General features: G+C 44.2%; 1 protein-coding gene across 4 annotated transcripts in view; it reads left to right on the forward strand.

Annotated features, from left to right (window-relative positions):
• The window catches only part of LOC126353852 (uncharacterized), a 301,397-nt gene that overhangs the window by 190,647 nt on the left and 88,540 nt on the right, over nt 1–22,210 (forward strand). For all 4 annotated transcript variants that reach the window (XM_050003012.1, XM_050003013.1, XM_050003011.1 and 1 more), the window contains exon 5: nt 19,694–19,893. In XM_050003012.1, the coding sequence (XP_049858969.1) occupies nt 19,694–19,893 (200 nt within the window). The remainder of the gene's footprint in view (nt 1–19,693; nt 19,894–22,210) is intronic.

The raw sequence follows: 22,210 nt of genomic DNA on the forward strand, positions 1-22,210 counted from the left end.
GCGCCGCCTGATTTAATTCGACTACATTGCATTAGCATTTTTCACTTTTTTGATATGCATCTCACAGCCTCTTTTAAACAGGCTTTCCTCTGGCCGTAAAAAGATCCTAGCAGCGTATGAATTCGTTCAATGGTTGCTGTCGAGTCTACTTGACTCCAAAGGCTGTTCACGACTGTAGAATTTTTTGGAAAAGCTTACTGTATGCTGTTCATATTATAGATGCACCGCACTCTCTCAGAATCTTTCTTACAAAACTATGTATTACAGTCGGCATCCCTACCTCTGTTTTCACGTGTTTCATATCGATCTTTTGTATTAATCTTTACTTATTCAAGTAATGTGATGGGCTCCAGAACTTTACCACTGATCTAGTAATTGATTACTATCAGGTTATATCTCTTCGTTATAGGTATTATCTCGTATTTATCCGCATTTAAAGAGAAACTATAAAAAGAAAAAAAAGGTGAAATGCGAGTAGGGCTCGCTCTCTGCGGATTCCGTACAGACTTAAATGTGTATGTAGATAGCTCACCCACGCGGGATCGGGAATATCTACGATTTTTACCTGTTATAGACATCAATACTTGTAAAAAATCGAACCCGGAAATCCCAAGACTTTCGTGTGATATAATGGCAAATTAACAGTTTAGAATGTTTTCCCTTACTCGTACCTTGAAACCTCACTTCTTGCCAAACTTCGCGATTCTAGGTTAACAAGGAGTATTTTTTGTGAACGAGTTTTCGAGTGTCAAAATACGTGACATAGAAGCCGGTATCTTTCGATTTGGTGGCCAAAGTCTTCCGGCATAAAAAGAGTCACCATCATTCTGCAAACGGCCTTGTCAAAAGGGCGGAAGAGCGGAAAAAGGTTCTGGTCACTCTTTTGTCCTTCGGATGGGAAACTGCCCCTAAAGGCGTAAGAATCAGCAATGACTAACTGCATGACGATGAAGAAGGCAATAGAAACAACTGCATGAAGACACACAAAATGTATCGACAGGACATGTAGAACGTAATTCAAAAAGTGTAATGAGATCTCTCTATTGGCATAATATTCCAGAGTAGTTCCCCATTCGGTCTATTAACCTGACATACGGCCGGGAAAGCGGTGTGCTGACCACATGCCCCTCCACATCCGCATCTAGTGACACCTGTGGGCTGTGAGGATGACATGGCGGCCAGTCGGTATCGTTGGGCCTTCCAAGGCCTGCTCGGCCGGAGTTTATTTTTTTTTTTAGTCCCCCATTCGGATCACTGGGAGGGACTGTTAAAGGGGAGATGACCATGAGAAAAAGATTGAATAATCAACGAAAGGATAACATTCTACGAGTCGAGGCGTGGAATGTAAGAAGCAGTGTGGTAGGTAAGCTAGAAGGACTGAAAAGGGAAATGCAAAGCCTCACTCTAGATATAGTAGGGGTCAGTGAAGTGAAACGGAAACAGGACAGAGGGTTTCTGGTCAGATGAGTACAGGGTAAGTAGCAGAAAATGGTCTAACGGCAGTGGGATTCGTTATGAATAGGAAGGTAGGGCAGAGAGTATGTTACTGTGAACAGTTCAGTGATAAGGTTGCTCTTATCAGAATCGACAGTAAATCAGTACTGACAACGATAGTTCACGTAAACATGCTGACGTCGCAAGCTGAAGATGAAGAGATAGAGAAAGTATATGAGGATATTGACAAGGTAATACAGCACGTAAACGGGGAAGGAAATCTAACAGTAATGGGGGACTGGAATGCAGTTGTAGGGGAAGTAGCAGAAGAAAAGTGACAGGAGAACATAGGCTTGGGACAAGGAATGATACAAGAAAAAAAGACTAATTGAGTTCTGTAATAAATTCCAGCTAGTAATAGCGAATACTCTGTTCAAAAATTATAAGAGGTGGAGGTATACTTGGAAAAGGCCAGTGATACGGGAAGATTTCAGTTAGATTACGTCATGGTCATACAGAGATCCCAAAATCAGATAATGGACAGCAAGGCGTACCCAGGAGCAGAAATAGACTCAGCTCACAATTTAGTAGTGCTAAAGACTAGACTGAAGTTTAAGAGATTAGTCAGGAAGAATCTATACTCCTGGAAATGGAAAAAAGAACACATTGACACCGGTGTGTCAGACCCACCATACTTGCTCCGGACACTGCGAGAGGGCTGTACAAGCATTGATCACACGCACGGCACAGCGGACACACTAGGAACCGCGGTGTTGGCCGTCGAATGGCGCTAGCTGCGCAGCATTTGTGCACCGCCGCCGTCAGTGTCAGCCAGTTTGCCGTGGCATACGGAGCTCCATCGCAGTCTTTAACACTGGTAGCATGCTGCGACAGCGTGGACGTGAACCGTATGTGCAGTTGACGGATTTTGAGCGAGGGCGTATAGTGGGCATGCGGGAGGCCGGGTGGACGTACCGCCGAATTGGTCAACACGTGGGGCGTGAGGTCTCCACAGTACATCGATGTTGTCGCCAGTGGTCGGCGGAAGGTGCACGTGCCCGTCGACCTGGGACCGGACCGCAGCGACGCACGGATGCACGCCAAGACCGTAGGATCCTACGCAGTGCCGTAGGGGACCGCACCGCCACTTCCCAGCAAATTAGGGACACTGTTGCTCCTGGGGTATCGGCGAGGACCATTCGCAACCGTCTCCATGAAGCTGGGCTACGGTCCCGCACACCGTTAGGCCGTCTTCCGCTCACGCCCCAACATCGTGCAGCCCGCCTCCAGTGGTGTCGCGACAGGCGTGAATGGAGGGACGAATGGAGACGTGTCGTCTTCAGCGATGAGAGTCGCTTCTGCCTTGGTGCCAATGATGGTCGTATGCGTGTTTGGCGCCGTGCAGGTGAGCGCCACAATCAGGACTGCATACGACCGAGGCACACAGGGCCAACACCCGGCATCATGGTGTGGGGAGCGATCTCCTACACTGGCCGTACACCTCTGGTGATCGTCGAGGGGACACCGAATAGTGCACGGTACATCCAACCGTCATCGAACCCATCGTTCTACCATTCCTAGACCGGCAAGGGAACTTGCTGTTCCAACAGGACAATGCACGTCCGCATGTATCACCTCTAGAAGGTGTAAGTCAACTACCCTGGCCAGCAAGATCTTCAGATCTGTCCCCCATTGAGCATGTTTGGGACTGGATGAAGCGTCGTCTCACGCGGTCTGCACGTCCAGCACGAACGCTGGTCCAACTGAGGCGCCAGGTGGAAATGGCATGGCAAGCCGTTCCACAGGACTACATCCAGCATCTCTACGATTGTCTCCATGGGAGAATAGCAGCCTGCATTGCTGCGAAAGGTGGATATACACTGTACTAGTGCCGACATTGTGCATGCTCTGTTGCGTGTGTCTATGTGCCTGTGGTTCTGTCAGTGTGATCATGTGATGTATCTGAGCCCAGGAATGTGTCAATATAGTTTCCCCTTCCTGGGACAATGAATTCACGGTGTTCTTATTTCAATTTCCAGGAGTGTATATGTGAAGAAGTGGGATACAAAAGTACTAAGGAATGACGAGATACGCTTGGTGTTCTCTGAGGCTATAGACACGGAAATGAGGAATAGCTTAGTAAGCGGTACAGTTGAAGAGTTATCACAGAAGTGGGAAAGGGAAATTTAGGTACAAAGAAGATAACTGGGAAGAAACTATGGGTAATGGAAGAAATATTTCAGTTGGTCGATGAAAGAAGGAACTTGAAAAATGTTCAGGGAAATGCAGGAATACAGAAATACAAGTCTCTGAGGAATGAAATAAATATAAAGTGCAGGGAAGGTAAGACGAAATAGCTGCGTGAAAAATGTGAAGAAATCGAAAAAGAAATGATTGTCGGAAGGACTGACTCAGCATATAAGAAAGTCAAAACAACCTTCGGTAAAATTAAAAGCAAGGTTGATAATAGTAAGAGTGCAACAGTAATTCCACTGTTAAATGCAAACAAGAGAGCAGATAGGTGGGAAAAGTACATTGCAGGCCTCTACGAGGGGGAGACTTATCTGATGTTACAAGAGAATAAAGAGGCATCGATTTAGAAGAGACTGGAGAAAGAAAAAGAAAAGAGAAAGAAAACTGGCGTTCTACGTATCAGAGCGTGAAATGTCAGATCCCTTAATCGGGCAGGTAGGTTAGAAAATTTAAAAAGAGAAATGGATAGGTTAAAGTTAGATATAGTGGGAATTAGTGAAGTTCGGTGGCAGGAGGAACAAGACTTCTGGTCAGGTGACTACAGGGTTATAAACACAAAATCAAATAAGGGTAATGCATGAGTCGGTTTAATAATGAATAGGAAAATAGGCATGCGGGTAAAATATTACAAACAGCATAGTGAACGCATTATTGTGGCCAAGATAGACACAAAGCCCACACCTACTACAGTAGTACAAGTTTATATGCCAACTAGCTCTGCAGATGACGAAGAAATTGAAGAAATGTATGATGAAATAAAAGAAATTATTCAGATAGTGAAGGGAGACGAAAATTTAATAGTCATGGGTGACTGGAAAAGGGAGAGAAGGAAATGTAGTAGGTGAATATGGATTGGGGCTAAGAAATGAAAGAGGATGCCGCCTGGTAGAATTTTGCACAGAGCATAACTTAATCATAGCTAACACTTGGTTTAAGAATCATGAAAGAAGGTTGTATACATGGAAGAACCATGGAGATACTAAAAGGTATCAGATAGATTATATAATGGTAAGACAGACATTTAGGAACCAGGTTTTAAATTCTAAGACGTTTCCAGGGGCAGATGTGGACTCTGACCACAATCTATTGGTTATGACCTGTAGATTAAAACTGAAGAAAATGCAAAAAGGTGGGAAATTAAGGAGATGGGACCTGGATAAACTGAAAGAACCAGAGGTTGTACAGAATTTCAGGGAGAGCATAAGGGAACAATTGATAGGAATGGGGGAAAGAAATACAGTAGAAGAAGAATGGGTAGCTTTGAGGGATGAAGTAGTGAAGGCAGCAGAGGATCAAGTAGGTAAAAAGACGAGGGCTAGTAGAAATCCTTGGGCAACAGAAGAAATATTGAACTTAATTGATGAAAGGAGAAAATATAAAAATGCAGTAAATGAAGCAGGCAAAAAGGAATACAAACGTCTCAAAAATGAGATCTACAGGAAGTGCAAAATGGCTAGATGACAAATGTAAGGATGTAGAGGCTTATCTCGCTAGGGGTAAGATAGATACTGCCTACAGGAAAATTAAAGAGACCTTTGGAGATAAGAGAACCACTTGTATGAACATCAAGAGCTCAGATGGAAATCCAGTTCTAAGCAAAGAAGGGAAAGCAGAAAGGTGGAAGGAGTATATAGAGGGTCTATACAAGGGCGATGCACTTGAGGACAATATTATGGAAATGGAAGAGGATGTAGATGTAGATGAAATGGGAGATATGATATTGCGTGAAGAGTTTGACAGAACACTGAAAGACCTGAGTCGAAACAAGGCCCCCGAGTATACAACATTCCATTGGAACTACTGACGGCCTTGGGAGAGCCAGTCCTGACAAGATGTATATGAAACAGGCGAAATACCCTCAGACTTCAAGAAGAATATAATAATTCCAATCCCAAAGAAAGAAGGTGAAAATTAAGGAACAATCAGTTTGATAAGCCACAGCTGCAAAATACTAACACGAATTCTTTACAGACGAATGGAAAAACTAGTAGAAGCCGACCTCGGGGAAGATCAGTTTGGATTCCGTAGAAACACTGGAACACGTGAGGCAATACTGACCCTACGACTTATCTTAGAAAAAAGATTAAGGAAAGGCAAACCTCATTTGTAGACTTAGAGTAAGCTTTTGACAATGTTGACTGGAATACTCTCTTTCAAATTCTGCAGGTGGCAGGGGTAAAACACAGGGAGCGAAAGGCTATTTACAATTTATACAGAAACGAGATGGCAGTCATAAGAGTCGAGGGGTATGAAAGGGAAGCAGTGGTCGGAAAGGGAGTAAGACAGGGTTGTAGCCTCTCCCCGATGTTATTCAATCTGTATATTGATCAAGCAGTAAAGTAAACAAAAGAAAAATTCGGAGTAGGTATTAAAATCCGTGGAGAAGAAATAAAAACTTTGAGGTTCACCGATGACATTGTAATTCTGTCAGAGACAGCAAAGGACTTGGAAGAGCAGTTGAATGGAATGGAGAGGGTCTTGAAAAGAGGATATAAGATGAACATCAACAAAAGCAAAACGAGGATAATGGAATGTAGTCGAATTAAGTCGGGTGATGCTGGGGGAATTAGATTAGGAAATGAAACACTTGAAGTAGTAAAGGAGTTTTGCTATTTGGGGAGCAAAATAACTGATTATGGTCGAAGTAGAGATGATATAAAATGTAGATTGGCGATGGCAATTAAAGCGTTTCTGAAGAAGAGAAATTTGTTAACATCGAGTATAGATTTAAGTGTCAGGAAGTCATTTCTTAAAGTATTTGTATGGAGTGTAGCCATGTATGGAAGTGAAACATGGACGGTAAATAGTTTGGACAAGAAGAGAATAGAAGCTTTCGATATGTGGTGCTACAGAAGAATGCTGAAGATTAGATGGGGAGATCACATAACTAATGAGGAAGTATTAAAAAAAAGGCTCTGAGCACTATGGGACTCAACTGCTATGGTCATCAGTCCCCTAGAACTTCGAACTACTTAAACCTAACTAACCTAAGGACATCACACACATCCATGCCCGAGGCAGGATTCGAACCTGCGACCGTAGCAGTCACAGAGTTCCGGACTGCGCGCCTAGAACCGCTTGACCACCGCGGCCGGCTGAGGAAGTATTGAATAGGATTGGGGAGAAGTTTGTGGCACAACTTGACCAGAAGAAGGGATCGGTTGGTAGGACATGTTCTGAGGCATCAAGGGATCACCAATTTGGTATTGGATGGCTGCGTGGATGGGTAAAAATCGTAGAGGTAGACCAAGAGATGAATACACTAAGCAGATTCTGAAGGACGTAGGTTGCAGTAGGTACTGGGAGATGAAGAAGCTTGCACAGGATAGAGTAGCATGGAGAGCTGCATCAAACCAGTCTCAGGACTGAAGACCGCAACAACAACAACAACAGGGAATCCAGTATTTGAATCAGAATTTCAAAGAGGTTTGAAGCACTTAAGATAAAATAAGACAGAAGGGATAGATAACATTCCATCATAATTCCTAAAATCAATGGGGGAAGTGGCAACAAACGACTATTCACGTTGGTGTGTGGAATGTGTGTGTCTTGCGACATACTATCTGACTTTCGGAAAAATCAACGCAATTTCGAAGACTGCAAGAGCTGACAAGTGCGAGAATTATCACGCAATCAGCTTAACAGCTCATGCATCCAAGTTACCTACAAGAATAATGTACAGAAGAATGGGAAATAAAATGGAGGAAGTGCTAGAATGACGATCAGTTTAGCTTTAGAAAAGATAAAGGCACCAGAGAGGGAATTCTGACGTTGCCATTGATAATGGAAGCAAGACTTTAAAAAATCAAGATGCGTTCATAGTATTTATCGACCTGGAAAGCGTTCGACAATGTAAAACGGTGCAAGATGTTCGAAATTCTGAGAAAAAGGGGCTAAGCTATAGAGACAGACAGGTAATATGCACTATGTACAAGAGCCAAGAGGGAATAATAAGAGTGGACGACCAAGAACGAAGTGCTCGGATTAAAAAGGGTGTAAGGCAGGGATGCAGTCTTTCACTCCTACTGTTCAATCTGAACATCGAAGAAGCAATGATAGAAACAAAAGAAATGTTCAGGAGTGGAATCAAAATTGAAGGTGAAAGGATATCAACGATACGATTCGCTGATGACAGTGCTATCCTGAGTTAAAGTGAAGAAAAATTGCAGGATATGCAGAATGAAATGAACAATCTAATGAGTGCGGAATATGGATTTGAGAGTAAATTGAAGAACGACGAAAGTAATGCGAAGTAGCAGAAATGAGAACAGTGAGAAACTTAACATCAGGTTTGATGGTCACGAAGTAGATGAAGTTAAGGAATTCTGCTACCCAGGCAGCAAAATAACCAATGATGGGCGGAGCAAGAAGGACGTCAGAAGCAGACTAGCACTGGCAAAAAGGGCATTCCTGGCCAAGAGAAGTCTACTAGTTTCAAACATAGACCTTAATTTGAGGAAGAAATTTCTGTGAATGTACGTTTGGAACACAGCATTGTATGGGTGTGAAACATGGACCGTTGGAAAACCAGAACAGAAGGGTATCGAAGCATTTGAGATGTGGTGCTACAGACGAGTGCTGAAATTATGTGGATTGATAAGGTAAGAAATGAGGAGGTTCTGCGAAGAATCGGAGAGGAAATGAATATGTGGAAAACACTGATAAGGAGAAGGGACGCAATAGTACGACATCTATTAAGACATCATGGAATAACTTCCATTATACTAGAGGGAGCTCTAGAGGCAAAAACTTTAGAGAAAGACAGAGATTGGAATACATCCAACAACTAATTCAGGACGTAGGTTGCAAGTGCTACTCTGAGATGAAGAGGTTGGCACAGGAGAGGAACTCGTGGCGGACCCCATCAAACCAGATTGATGACTCAAAAAAAACTTTTCACTGCATTGACTTAGAAGTTTGAATGTTTTATTCCACTAATGGACCATAGACCTTACTAAGTGACATTTAAACTTCATACGTGTACCGTTCCTGAGAAAAAGTGCTCTTAACCTTCGGACAGACAGGCAGACCGACAACAACGGGATTCTATAAGCGTTTAATTTTTACCGATTGACGTAGGAACCCTAATGATGAAGTACAAGCAGGTAAATTTCTTTTAGATAGATTTGCTTCAAGGCGATTTTCTCAACACAAATTTTTAACTGTACGTTGGAAATGACCAGAATGAATGTGAAACTTTTTGCATTCTATAAATAGAGTTTTTATGTAGTTTTCAAGACAACTTCGTCAGAACTGAAGCAGTTGTGAAAAACTGGAAGACTGCTTGATACATTAACGGCTAACGTATTTAACTTGACTTGCAAAAAGTGTCGGCACTTCAGTGAGCGCTGTTCTCGAGGCGAGGAAAACGAGCTCGTGTGAGAAAGAGCAGTGGGAAAAAGGCGAATGCACGTGAAATGAATGACTCTCGTGCCTGTTTCTGGACAATCGCAATTAGCTTGGCATGCAATACCAGAACTACTTTTTACAAGCAGTCCAACTCTCGTTCTGTGTCGGTGACGACTTCAGACCGCCTTTCTGTTTCCCCTTGCAACTGTCAAAAGCCTTAATTCGACGTATAGCCAGAGCTGACATAATCTCATCGATAACGACACACGAATACATTTGCTGGCGGACGTGAATGAGAGAAGGAAACGATTAAGAATCCATGTGACTGTCTACAGCTGTTTCCACGATCCTAGATCTTCAGTGTTTGGAGATTGAGACTAGAAGTACAGGATGGTTATAATTAGACTTCCGCTACTTGAGAGGACCACCAAGAAAAACGAGTGGTCGTAGGACTATGAAATTTTGTGGAAACATTTGAAAACACGCTTGGAAGAGAAATAAAGACTAAATCACAGAAAGAAACACATTTTAATTTCGTATCAGTGGGTACCAAATGTTAGTTGCGTATCATGTTTACGTTCCACGTTGCAAACATTTCTCAGTGTGACGAGCATCTGCATCCACGACAGCCTGAAACCGCAGTAAAGATACCATTTCACAATTGTTCGCAGCCCTTTTCGAACTGTGGCGTGTTCAGCTGTCGTGACACAGCTCGTGTGTCCATTTAAAATTGCATATTGCTTGCAGCATTCTTAGCCATGATAACAGTAACTTCTTCACCAATTTGTGACGCAATATTGTCACCCAGGAGCAGTTCCCAAATCGCTAGTTAATTCGATCTTCCGAATCTTGTTCTTAAACCCTGATACGCACAGTAGACACCTCTGTATTCCTTTAATGCGTCGATACTAAAGAAAATCAGCAGCATTATTGCTGTTGTTTTGATGAAACTGCTTAACCAGTAAAGCCCTGCTCACCTTGTCCAAAAGCATGTTGACTGTCAGTATCTGTAATGCACATTGATGCCTGTGTTTGAAACGTATGTCGCCGTACCAGTAATGGCGCCTAACGGCAAGTCATGACACAAAGCCTACTAACAAAGCACATCTTGTAGCGCATAGTCTGAACATCATTTCTATAAAGTTGGGTAGCCATAGGGTAAATAGTTTTCAGTCTACATCGACTCAGGTAGCTAAAGTTTAATTGTAATCACCCTTTAGATCAGTCTATAACATGAATCTAACTTTTAAACCCGCAAGCCATCTAGTTAATTGCTATGTAGCCAGAGGCCTTTTATGCCACTACGTTTTATGATAACTTGCCTATCAATCGAATGAATTTTCCTTGTTTCTTTATCTAACACACACACACACACACACACACACACACACACACACACACACACAAACACTACTTTAAAATCAAAGACGATGTTTCGAGTGATAGTATCGATTTCATTATTATGATTCGTATTTGCCTTTTTTTCTTTAGCTTAGTTTCATACTGGTATTAAATGTAAGATGTCCAAAACCTTTAGGGTCAAAATTTCACGCACGTAGAAGACCCGAAACCCAGTAGTTAGAGATAAAGATTTAATGTTCAGAAATGAATATTTAATTTTTTGTGAATGAAAAACACTCGATATTTGTGTAATATTCTGCAATATGTACTGCTTATTTAATTAATCTTTATTGTCTATTAGGACATCATCAGTTGCCGGCCAGAGTGGCCGAGCGGTTCTAGGCGCTACAGTCTGGAACCGCGCGACAGCTACGGCCATGGGTGTGTGTGATGTCCTTAGGTTAGTTAGGTTCAAGTAGTTCTAAGTTCTAGGTTCTAGGGGACTGTTGACCTCAGAAGCTAAGTCCCAGAGTGCTCAGAGCCATTTGAACCATTTTTTTAACATCATCAGTTACAGAGAGAAATATATGTAACTGTGAATTTTGTAAGGTCAAAGATTTTAACTAGGTGTATTGAAAGAGACTCTTAATTCGAAAATGTCATGTTCCCACCCTGAGATGCAGATAAAATTTATTATTTACACAGCGGATACGGAGAGGCATGTGGTGAGCACACCGCTCTCTCGGCCGTATATCAGTTTACGAGACCAGAGCCGCTACCTCTCAATCTTACATAATCGGTTTGCAAAAACTGTGCTATGTAGTGCGATCAATCATGTTATGACTGCAACAGACGTTAACACCGTAAGCGGGTTCATACCACATAGAGCTGGCTGTACAAAAATGTTTATCTATTCCCATAAGACCGATGCACACTTAAACAAAATATAAATTACCGAACAGTCGAAAATAGACTATAAATAATCTGTTTTCTATCCCGCCTGGAAGGCGGCGCGTGGGTCTGCTCCTGCAAACTGAAGAGCAGGCCGAATGTAGGAAGTTAGTAGGAGCAGGAAAAGGTGAAATCCTTCGGTACTGCATTTAAAAGTGGTTTTACTATTTTACTTAACGTTGGCTTATAGATGGGCACGTAGGTGCGAAGCCGTACATCGAGCGACAAAGACACAATCTGTAGTGGCTCGCCGGTGGCCGAGCGTTCTAGGCGCTTCAGTCTGGAACCGCGCGACCGCTACGGTCGCAGGTTCGAATACTGCTTCGGGCATGGATGTGTGTGATGTCCTTAGGTTAGTTAGGTTTAAGTGGTTCTAAGTTATAGGGGACTGATGACCTCAGATGTTAAATCTCAAAATGCTCAGCCCTTTTTTTTTTTAGTGCCTCGCCCACTATGAAATAGAAAACAGTGTTGCTTGCTCTCCTACTCGGAATCAAGTGGGCTCACCCGGGAGCGGCGCTCGTAGAGCTGCACAGCGCCGGCTAGAGGGCGCTGTCGTCGATGTCGTAGTGCCAACCTAGCAGAGCGCACCTACGTTGTGGCATCGTAGCTATCTATACCACAATCTGAGTCTTAATATACAGTTAAGTCTGTGACCATAGGTGCCGCCGCACTTCCGTGGAACGTAATACTCAGTAAAAGTAGTAGCCAGTCCGGGGCACGTGTGTTGTCTCTGCAGCCTCCTTGAAGAGTAAACTGCCCACTCTGAGTTGTGTAGCCTGGAACTGCTACTTCTCTAGCTGATTCATTCGAATCGAACCAATGGGAGTCTACTTGGTTCACTGCCATCTTGCACGCTTCTGCCCTTCATACTATACTTAATATTGATTTAACTTGTTTATTCCCTGGGAGAATGTATCTCTTAATTACCTTTCTATCCTTTGCTATTTCTCTTGTTAATTAAGTTAGATCCCTCATTGTTCATGCGATTTCAATATTCGCTAATCTGCGATCTACCCGCTACGATGCGGTGCAGCTTCTCATGTTAGTCCGTTAAATTTTCTCCAAGGAAAGTGGGATGATGATGATGTTTAGTTTGTAGGGCGCTCAACTGCGCCGTTATCAGCGCCCGTACAAACTCCCAACCTTTGCTCAGTCCAGTATCGCCACTTTCATGAATGATGATGAAATGATGACAACACAAACACCCAGTCATCTCGAGGCAGGTGAAAAATCCCTGGCCCCGCCGGGAATCGAACCCGGGACCCCGTAAGGGAAGTGGGGGAAGGGAGAGGGAAGCGGGGTGCTGCCTCGCTCGCCAGTCCACGGACATTCCAGCATAAAAATGACGGAGGAAGGCGCCTGCCTGTCGCTCCTACTGTACTGCGTTTCCACAAAACCCCGTTGATGACGTAAAGCGGTTGGACAAAAATTATGGGAAGACGAAAAACAAAACATGCCTAATACGGTATAGGAAATTCGTTGGCGTTTAAAACAGCTTCCAGTCGAATGGATAAGTATAGGTTCTGTATGGTTTCCAAGGAAATTTCTTCCTGCAAAACAGTGGCGAGTTCAGGTAACGGCGATGAAGGTGGGTAACGATCGTGCACCACTCTCTCCAAAGTAGGCCACAAAGACTCAATCATATTGAGATTTGGTGACTGTGTTCACAAAACCAGTCCCAGACGACGTGAGCTGCGTGAACAGGGCTTTGTCTTACAACTCAGCATTACGACTATGAAACAAACATTGTATCACGGAATGGACCTGATCAGTCAAAACAGTCACATAACCCTTGGCAGTAAAGCGACACTGCAAACTAACCAGGGGTTCAATGGAATACTACGTTATGGCTGCCCAAATCAGCGAACTCACGCCATGTTTCAGTCATGGGCCCTAAACTTGGCCAGAAGTTGGAAACAGTGTGGAATAAGACTCGTGCAACCAAATGACATCCTTCTAATGCTCCAGTCTGCAGATTTCATGGCTTCGGCACCTTGTTTTCCTGTTACAGGAATTTGAATTACTGGAGAGTGGTTTTGAAATTCCAGCTCGCACTGCAGTTTCCACTTATGAACCATGCTTTCAGTTGTTTTGGTGTTGACAGGGTTCGCGAGTGCGACATTCAGTTGTGCAGTGACTTTCGCAGCCGTCGTCCTCTTTATTTCTCGTCACAGTTCTCTTGAATGATCGAGATAACTGACACACACTATCAGGCGTGTTGGGTCTAAGCAGATTATCTTACTAATTGAATATAGATTCTTATAATAAACACTTCGGTACTGAACTGAATTACAGTGTACTTTGGGTAGTGAGCAGTTCTTGTTATCTGCAATGATGTAGTGACGAATTGGTGCTTCATGTATTTATAAATCAGGGGAAAATTCTTAATATTAAATTTTACTATTCTGTAGTAATACGGGTAAAATGCAGTGTTCGCAACTTTTTCTTTTTTTTACTCCAGTTAGAGGAAAGAATTCACAATAATGGCATAGTATAGTGCATCTCTCTCTCTCTCTCTCTCTCTCTCTCTCTCTCTCTCTCTCTCTCTCTCTCTCTCTCTCTCTCTCTCTCTCTGTGTGTGTGTGTGTGTGTGTGTGTGTGTGTGTGTGTGTGTGTGTGTGTGTTGTTGTTGTTGATGATGACGGGGTAATCGCTGACTGTAAGAGACAATACCCAGCGTGTTAAGGAAGTTTTGTTGAATAGTTGGGGGCTGGCGTCCGATATCGGGACGAGGCCTTCCTTTATACATTAATTATTCAAGCAGTTATTTCGCTAGAAGCTGGAAACCATGTGTGTGACTTTGAACCGAAATTCACTGTGTTCGTTATACTTTGATTTCAATATGTGTGCTAGTGCACTAACATTGCACTATATTGTTTCCATGTTACATCGCTTTGTGCTTATGATTATGTACAGAGGACATCCACTTTGAAGTGTCAGAACTAGCGCTCGGTAAGCAAGAACTCACTCCTCAGTAGACGAAGAACAAAAAAACATTTATTGGAAGCAACACCTCACAACTCCGTGAGTTGTTCATAATTCAGTCACTAGAAAAAGTCACGACGAGTCTTGTTGGCATGGTACACTGTCTATTGTCTATTTGTAAGTGGTCTTCAAAAAGTTTATCCGTAACTAAAGTTCACTTAATTTCACACGGGCAAAATCTGTGTCCTGATATGGGCCACTGTCTTGCAGTGGCTGTACAATGGTACTAACACGATGCAAAGTCAGCGAATACCACAGTCCTGGCAGCGGAGCTCCATGAGGCAAGTATTTCTTTGCAGTGGACAACTGGCAGCTCCACGTTGGTTCTGTAAGATCTCCAGGTAGGTGAGTTGGTTTCGGCTGCTGGGAACTGGCCACGTTCAAATGTGTGTGAATTCCGAAGGGATCAAACTGCTGAGGTCATCGGTCCCTAGACTTACACACTACTTAAACTAACTTACGCTAAGGAAAACACACATACCCATGCCCGAGGGAGGACTCGAACCTGGGGCGGGAGCGGCCGCGCAGTCTGTGACATGGCGCCATAAATCACGTGGCCACTCCGCGCGGCGACTGGCCATCAAATATGTTAAGTGCAGTGCTGGTGGAAGAGTGTGTAGTGACCAAGTACTGCACGTGTGGTAGGGCGGAAGCAAATGGATCCGGACTGGTTGTGCCTCCTAGGGGCGATGTGGCTGCCACCTGTCAGCGAAGTGAGCGCCTCTGGTCGCAGCGGCTGTGTCCAGAGTTGTCTCTGACAATACAACGCTGTTGACCTCTGGAACTATTACTGTTTCGGTTCTCGCTGCCGCGGCCCCTATGAGCTCGTGTTTCGGCTACCCGCAGTGTTCTCGTGTCAAGCTGACGGGCTATGTGCCACGACATAGCACAATTCCCAGTATTTGAACCCAATAAAGGTTGATTCACACTTGCCGGAAGGTCAACGTCACGTTTTTGAACGTCGACTGTCAGAGCAATTCCTTAACATTGACACTACACGGCACGTCATCGTCGAAAGAACTCCGTGACGTTACAGCTCATTCAAAAAATATTCAGCAGAGGCGCTATTTCGTTGGTCATAATAGATCGTCATAAAATGCCGGAATTCAGTTTAAAGCAGTTTGCAATGATTGCTGTTGCACTTCATGGTGAGGAACAAAGAGCAAAAAGAGTATCTTTACAGGGGCTTGAAGAGGAGTAGTCACCGTTTCATAAATATTTCAAAATATCTAGACAAAAGTTCTTTTTTACCTGTGAAACAAAATACAAATAAAAATTACGAAGAGGCATTCAAGATTTAGACGTCCAATATAACCTTGAAAGAAGCTGATGGTTCGCCTACGGTATGTCTAGGTGGGCCATTTAGTGTACTTGAACTATGTTTCTATATATTTCTGCTACCTGCTGGTCGTCATTAATTTATTACGAATCTTATTTTAAACATCTGCATGCCGCATCAACTTTACTCCCGATTCTTCTTTTCGCTATTCCACTGGAAAAATCGTGAGATCAGCACATTGAACAATAAATGTACCGTTTATTTTGCAGTGTATTCCTTCACTGTATAAAATAAAATACTTCAAGTTAGTATCGTCTTCTAGTATATACTAAGACCTTTTCGAGATAGAAGTCAGTGGGGAATACTTTCGTATTAGATCACACTGCGTACCTAATGTAACAGTTGCTCGCTAAGTAGGCTACACTGTGGCCCCTCGAAATATTTTTTCCGAGGAATCTTGACGTGACGCTGGCGTCAACTGACGTGTCAATGACGTTCCGTTGACGGTGTGTGTGAATGCCACCATTTGAACTACAGAGGTGACTCTTTTGACGTGACGTGACGTGACGTGACGTAGGTGACGTTCCGTCAAGTGTGAATCCACCGTAATACAAACTGTCTGGCACGGGTTGCAAGGATATGTGTTATTCCAATGATTACAAAGTCATGTCAGATTTACAAAGAATTTATCAGTATGAGCCCACTTATCAATATGATGCGGCACCCTCTCTGGCCTGGATGCACGCACTAATTCGGTTGGGAAGGGTACTGTCAACCCGTTGTATAGTCTCCTGAAGGAAGCTAATCCAGACTTGTTGTAACTGGTCCTTGATGTCCTACATACTGCACTGGGACATCGTAGGTAGCCCCACACCTGCGGTATACGGGACAGATCTGGGAACCTAGCTGTCCACAAGAGTGCCTCAACATCTCACAGACAGTTCATAGAGACACGTGCCTCGTGTGGATGAGCATTCAGCTGAAAAATTTACCACAATATTGTCACACGAGAGGTAAAACGTAAGGACGCAGGATGCCTGTGACGTACCCTTGTGCCTGGCTCACTACCAGTCATGTCCTGAAATCATCTTCGGTGACTCCCCACACCATGACATCAGGAGTAACACCTCTGCGCCTCTCTAAAAAAACTGGAAGATGGGACCTCTCACGAGATCGGCAGCATCGTCGCCGACGATCGTCATCCAGAGTAGAGAAGAACCGTGATTCATCGCCCAACACAATGTGACGCTAATGATCAGCAATCCATGCGTCCTGGTCACGACACCACTTCAAACGCAGCAGTTTGTCTTGCACTGTTAATGGCAGCCTAAGCAGGGAATTGTAATTCCTTAGGCTGACTGCTGGTAGTCTCTGACAAATGATGCAGGGTGACACACAGTATTCAGGGAGTTCACTATTTGTTACGTTTCTCTTCGTGCGCAATATGGCAGTAGTCTCTTGGGGTGGTTCAGTGTAGTCTGTCAGAACCTTTACGACGAGAACGCCAGCTCTCGCGTTCTCATATAATCCATCATTGTGCCGCTGTCGCATGCAAATGTCGTAGCAATCTGGATATTGCACAATTCGACCGGCTAGCCAAAAGGAGACACAAAATGAGGCCCCTTTCAAAGTCTGCCAGGTGCTGATAACGCTATCCTAGACGAGTGCGCGGCGTCGCCATGCCCTGTACAGCGATCACAATATATGACACTGTTCGCTTCCGGCATATGCTCTACCAGCCCTGGTAACGACGCTAAACACGAACAAAGCTATTGCACTCTGGTGGCGGTTCTACCTATCACAGAGAATATTGCAACTCTAATGACTTAAGAGTACATGCCCGACGGTGGTGTGTAGTTATATTGACATCCGATCGGGTGCTTTTTCTTCTTTTTGTCAGGCAGTGTAGTTCCTCTTACGAATATATACAGGGTGACCGGAAGTCTGGGAACACTTTCAGTTATTTATTGCACAAAAACCAAACATTGTACAGACATGATACATATGTCATTTTGAACAGAAACCCTGAAAGTCTGTTTTCATGTATACCGCCACAGCGTAGTTTGGCAATTTGCCGATAGTCAGCGCTAGTCGCAAACATGGCGAGTTCGGGTGCGGAGCGATCTTTCTGTGTGTTGGAGTTCCACAAATACAAGTGTGCTACACCTGTTCAATGGATGTTTAGAACCAAGTACGGTAAGAAGCCACCAACAAGGAAGGCCATTTACCACTGACACAACAAATTCGTTACGACGGGTTGCTTGTGCCCAGCAAAGAGAAGCAGACGTTCCAGTGTGAGTGAAGTGAATGTGGAGCGCGTACGAGAGGCATTCATAAGGAGTCCATAGAAATCGGGGCGTGGTGCATCCCATGAACTCGAAATGGCTCCAATGACAGTGTGGGAAGTCGTGCGACAAAAGCTGTCTATGAAACCGTTCAGATTGGAGCTAGTGCAGAAGCTCAATGACGACAACAAAGACAAGGGTTTTGAGTTTTGTTCGCAGTTGCAACAATTGAATCAGGATGAGGATGGCATTGTTGGTCGCTTAATTTTTAGCGACGAAGCCACTTCCACACTAATGGGAAAGTGAATAGGCATAATTGTCGAATACGGGAAGCGACTGCCACAGTCGACGATGCCATGCTGGGACGGGTATGGCAAGGATTCGATTACCGTATTGACGCCTACCGGGTCACTCGTGGTTCGCGTATCGAATGCTTGTAAAAAAAAAAAAAAAACTTTCAGAATTTCTTTTCATAATGCAATATGTATGACATCTGTACAATGTTTAGTTCTTGTGCAATAAATAATTGAAAGTGTTCCCGGATTTTATGTATACTCCGTAGGTGCAGCGAATACGGTTTCGACTGGTAGTTGAGGCTGACGAGGTTCGCTGCTCTTGGCAAGCTGTGAGAACTGACAGATGGCGTGCAACTTCTTTCGAAACAGCTACCAGTACTACCATTAGTCACCGTGCGGAGTGTGGCCTTAGAGTGAACAGTTCAATTCCAAATTAATTGTCAAGATTTTTTGACCTGTTATTTGGAGAATCTAAATGGTCATACATATTGAATAATCATGGTGACAGAATGATTTCTATTTTGTGTATAATAATAAATTATGTTATCAGCAACCATTTGTACTATAAATGAAAGAACAAAACAGAAAATTGAAAATAAGGATCAGTTAAAAAATATATATAAAAGGAATTAGCTCACATTCCAAGCGAAAAAGTTCCAGGTTATGTTACTAGATGTGTTATTGGCAGCCTCGGAATAACTCGAGATTTGCCGAGAAACTACAACTATACCTTCTTATAAACCTATTGTTGCTACACTATTCTACAGTGCCCACACAAGTATGTGCATGACTCGGCAATCCTTGTCATAGCCGTACTGGCGTACCACCCGGCGTGAAGGTATTGGGTGCCACTGGTTACACGTCTCGGTCACCTCATTTTGGCATTGACGGCACTTTGAACAGTGGACGTTTATTTCAGATGTGTTACGACCCGTGGCTCTACCCTCCGTTCGATCCCTGCGAAACCCTACATTTCAGCACAATAATGCACGACCGCACGTTGCAGGTCCCGTGCGGACCTTTCTGGATACAGAAAATATTCGACTGCTGCCCTGGCCAGCACATTCTCCAGATCTCTCACCAATGGAAAACGTATTGTCAGTGGTGGCTGAGCAACTGGCTCGTCACAATACGCCAGTCACTACTCTCGATGAACTGTGATATCGTGTTGAAGGTGCATGGGCAGCTGAACCTGTACACGCCATCCAAGCTCTGTTTTTCTCAATGGCCAGGCGTATCAAGGCAGTTATTACGGCCAGAGGTGGTTGTTCTGGGTACTGATTTCTCAGGATCGATGCACCCAAAAAATGTAATCACATATCAGTTCTAGTATAATATGCTTGTCCAATGAATACCCGTTTATCGTCTGCATTTCTTCTTGGTGTAGCAATTTTGATGGCCAGTAGTGTATATGGTTAAAAGGTTAGCTTTTAGATATTCTGTGTGCAATCATACAGTTCACAGTCCTGAGTGTAATCTTAGAGTGAGAGTTTGGTGTTGCCCCGGCGCTCTTTCAGGCCTGACGGCGGCAGACACGGTGTCCGGCGCTCTGGTGGTGCGCCGCCCAGAGTCGAAGGAGTCGCTGCGGCCGCTGTACGACCGCGACGAGCGCGACCACCTGGTGCTGGTGTCGCAGCTGGCCGAAGCGCCCGCCACGCTGCTGCCGCCCGGCGCAGACGCCGCCGGCCGCGCCCTGCTCATCAACGGCCGCCAGCAGGTAACCGGCGCCGAGCTGACACCAGCCATGCCGTACCTCCTAACATCGCGTCGGACCTTCTCTTGCCCGGCTTAATGCAACAACTCCACGTGGTATGGGTTCGACAGGTCCTTGGAAGTCCTCTGCAGAAATACTGAACCACTCTATCTCTGTAGCCCTCCGTAATTGTGAAAATGTTGCCGGTGTAGAATTTTGCGGGCGAATTGCCCACAGATGTTCGATGTTATTCATGTCTGGCGAACACGGTGCCCAAACCATTCGCTCGAACTGTCCAAGACGCTCTCAAACCAATCGCGAACAATTGTGGCTCGTTCTCATTGCGTACTGTTATGCGCAAAAAATCCATCGTTGTTTAACATAAAGTCCATGAATGGCTTCAAATTGGCTTCAAATAGCCGAACATAACCATTTCCACTCAACGATAGGTTCAGTTGGATCTGATGACCCAGTCCATTCCGTATAAACACAGCCCATGCCATTATGGAGCCACCTCCAAGCCTTCACAGTGCCTTGTTGACAACTTGAGTCCATGACTTCACGAGCTCTGTGCCACACTCGAACCCTACTATCAGCTCTTACCAACTGTAATCGGGACTCCTCTAACCAGGCCACGGTTTTCCAAGCGTCTAGGTTCCCACCGAATTGGTCACGAGCACAGCGAAGGCGCTGCAGACGATGTCGTGCTGCATGCAAAGGCACTCGCATCACTCGTCTACCGCCACAGCCCATTAAATTCTGCCGCACTGTCCTAGTTGATATGTGCATTGTCTATGGTGAGAGGTGATTCCTGACATTTCGTTTCTCGGCACACTCTTACCACTGTGGATGTCGGAATACTGAATTCCCAAACGATTTCCGAAATAGAATGTCCCGAGCATCTAGCTCCAACTACCATTCCGCGTTCAAAGTCTGTTAATTCCCGTCGTGAGGCCATAACCACGTCGAAAAACTTTTCGCGTGAGTCACCTGAATACAAATGGCAGTTCGTCAATGCACGGCCCTTTTCCCTTTTTATACCTTGTGTATGCAATACTATCCCATGAATTTTGTCACCTTAGTGTGGACAACGATCCTCAGCTTTTATTTTATGCCTCTTCGCTTCAAAATTTCGATGAGTGTTTTCCAATCAATACTGTCAAGAGCTTTCTCTAAATATACACTTACTATAAACGTATTTCTATTTTCTAAGATAAGTAGTAGGGTCAATATTCCTCGCATGTTCCTATGTTTCGGCGGAACCTAAACTTACCTACTTCCTAGATCGGCTTCTACCAGTCTTTTCATTCTTGTGTAATGTATTTTTGACATCAGTTTTCAACCACGAGCTTTTAAACTGTTGGTTCGGCATTACTTTTACTCATCAGTCTCTGTGTTCTGTAATGAATTTTTGATAGCATTTTTCAACCACGAGTATTTAACTGTTTTTCGGTAATATTTTTACTCGTCAGCCTCTTGGGTCTTTGGCACTAGAATTATTAAGTTGTTGTGCCTCGTATATCTTGAATACCAAGTGAATAATTCCCTTGCCGCGCGGAGTAGCCGTCTTGTCACGGTCCGAGCGGCTCCCCCCGTCGGAGGTTCGAGTCCTTCCTCGGGCATGGGCGTGTGTGTCGTCCTTAGCGGTGTTAATTTAAGTTAGATTAAGTAGTGTGTAAGCTTAGGGACCGATGACCTCAGTAGTTCGGTCCCATAGACCTTACGACAAATTTCCGAAATAATTTCCTCATGGTATGTTCTTTCAGTTCTCTGTCAGATTCTACTCGTAGCCTCGTATCTCCCATATCATCTTTAACTACTCTTCTTTCCTTTCCACAATACTCACCTTACATGTCAAGATAGCTACTCGGGATTCACATGCCAGCTTAATGTATTTTTAAAAACAACTAATTCACAACCCGTTCAACAGACACAGAAAATCAGTACTAAACCAATGAACATTCGACATCGTGTCCACGTTAGGAGACGTGTCTCAAGAGTAAGCCACCGCCGATGCTTTAATGTTACCGCGGGCTGTCCCAACCGCAGCGAAGGTCAACCACTTCGTTGGCCCCGATCTATCGCCGGTACACGCTAAGCAAATCTCGGCCAACGAAGCGGTTGGAGGTCGTTCATTGGCCTTCATAGTCCTAGTGTGTGCACGCTTGTTAAGACGAATCTGGATCGCACTCTCGAATTTCTTTAGTTTGATTTACTTGCGTTGAAATCATCGGCGATGAACGCGGCACTGTAAAACACTGAAGTGACATAAATCATGAGACAGAGAAATGCACATATACAGGAACGGTAGCATCACGTGCACAAAGTATAAAAGAACGAC

Source organism: Schistocerca gregaria, chromosome 3 (assembly GCF_023897955.1).
Source record: "Schistocerca gregaria isolate iqSchGreg1 chromosome 3, iqSchGreg1.2, whole genome shotgun sequence".
NCBI classification, from domain to species: Eukaryota; Metazoa; Arthropoda; class Insecta; order Orthoptera; family Acrididae; genus Schistocerca; species Schistocerca gregaria.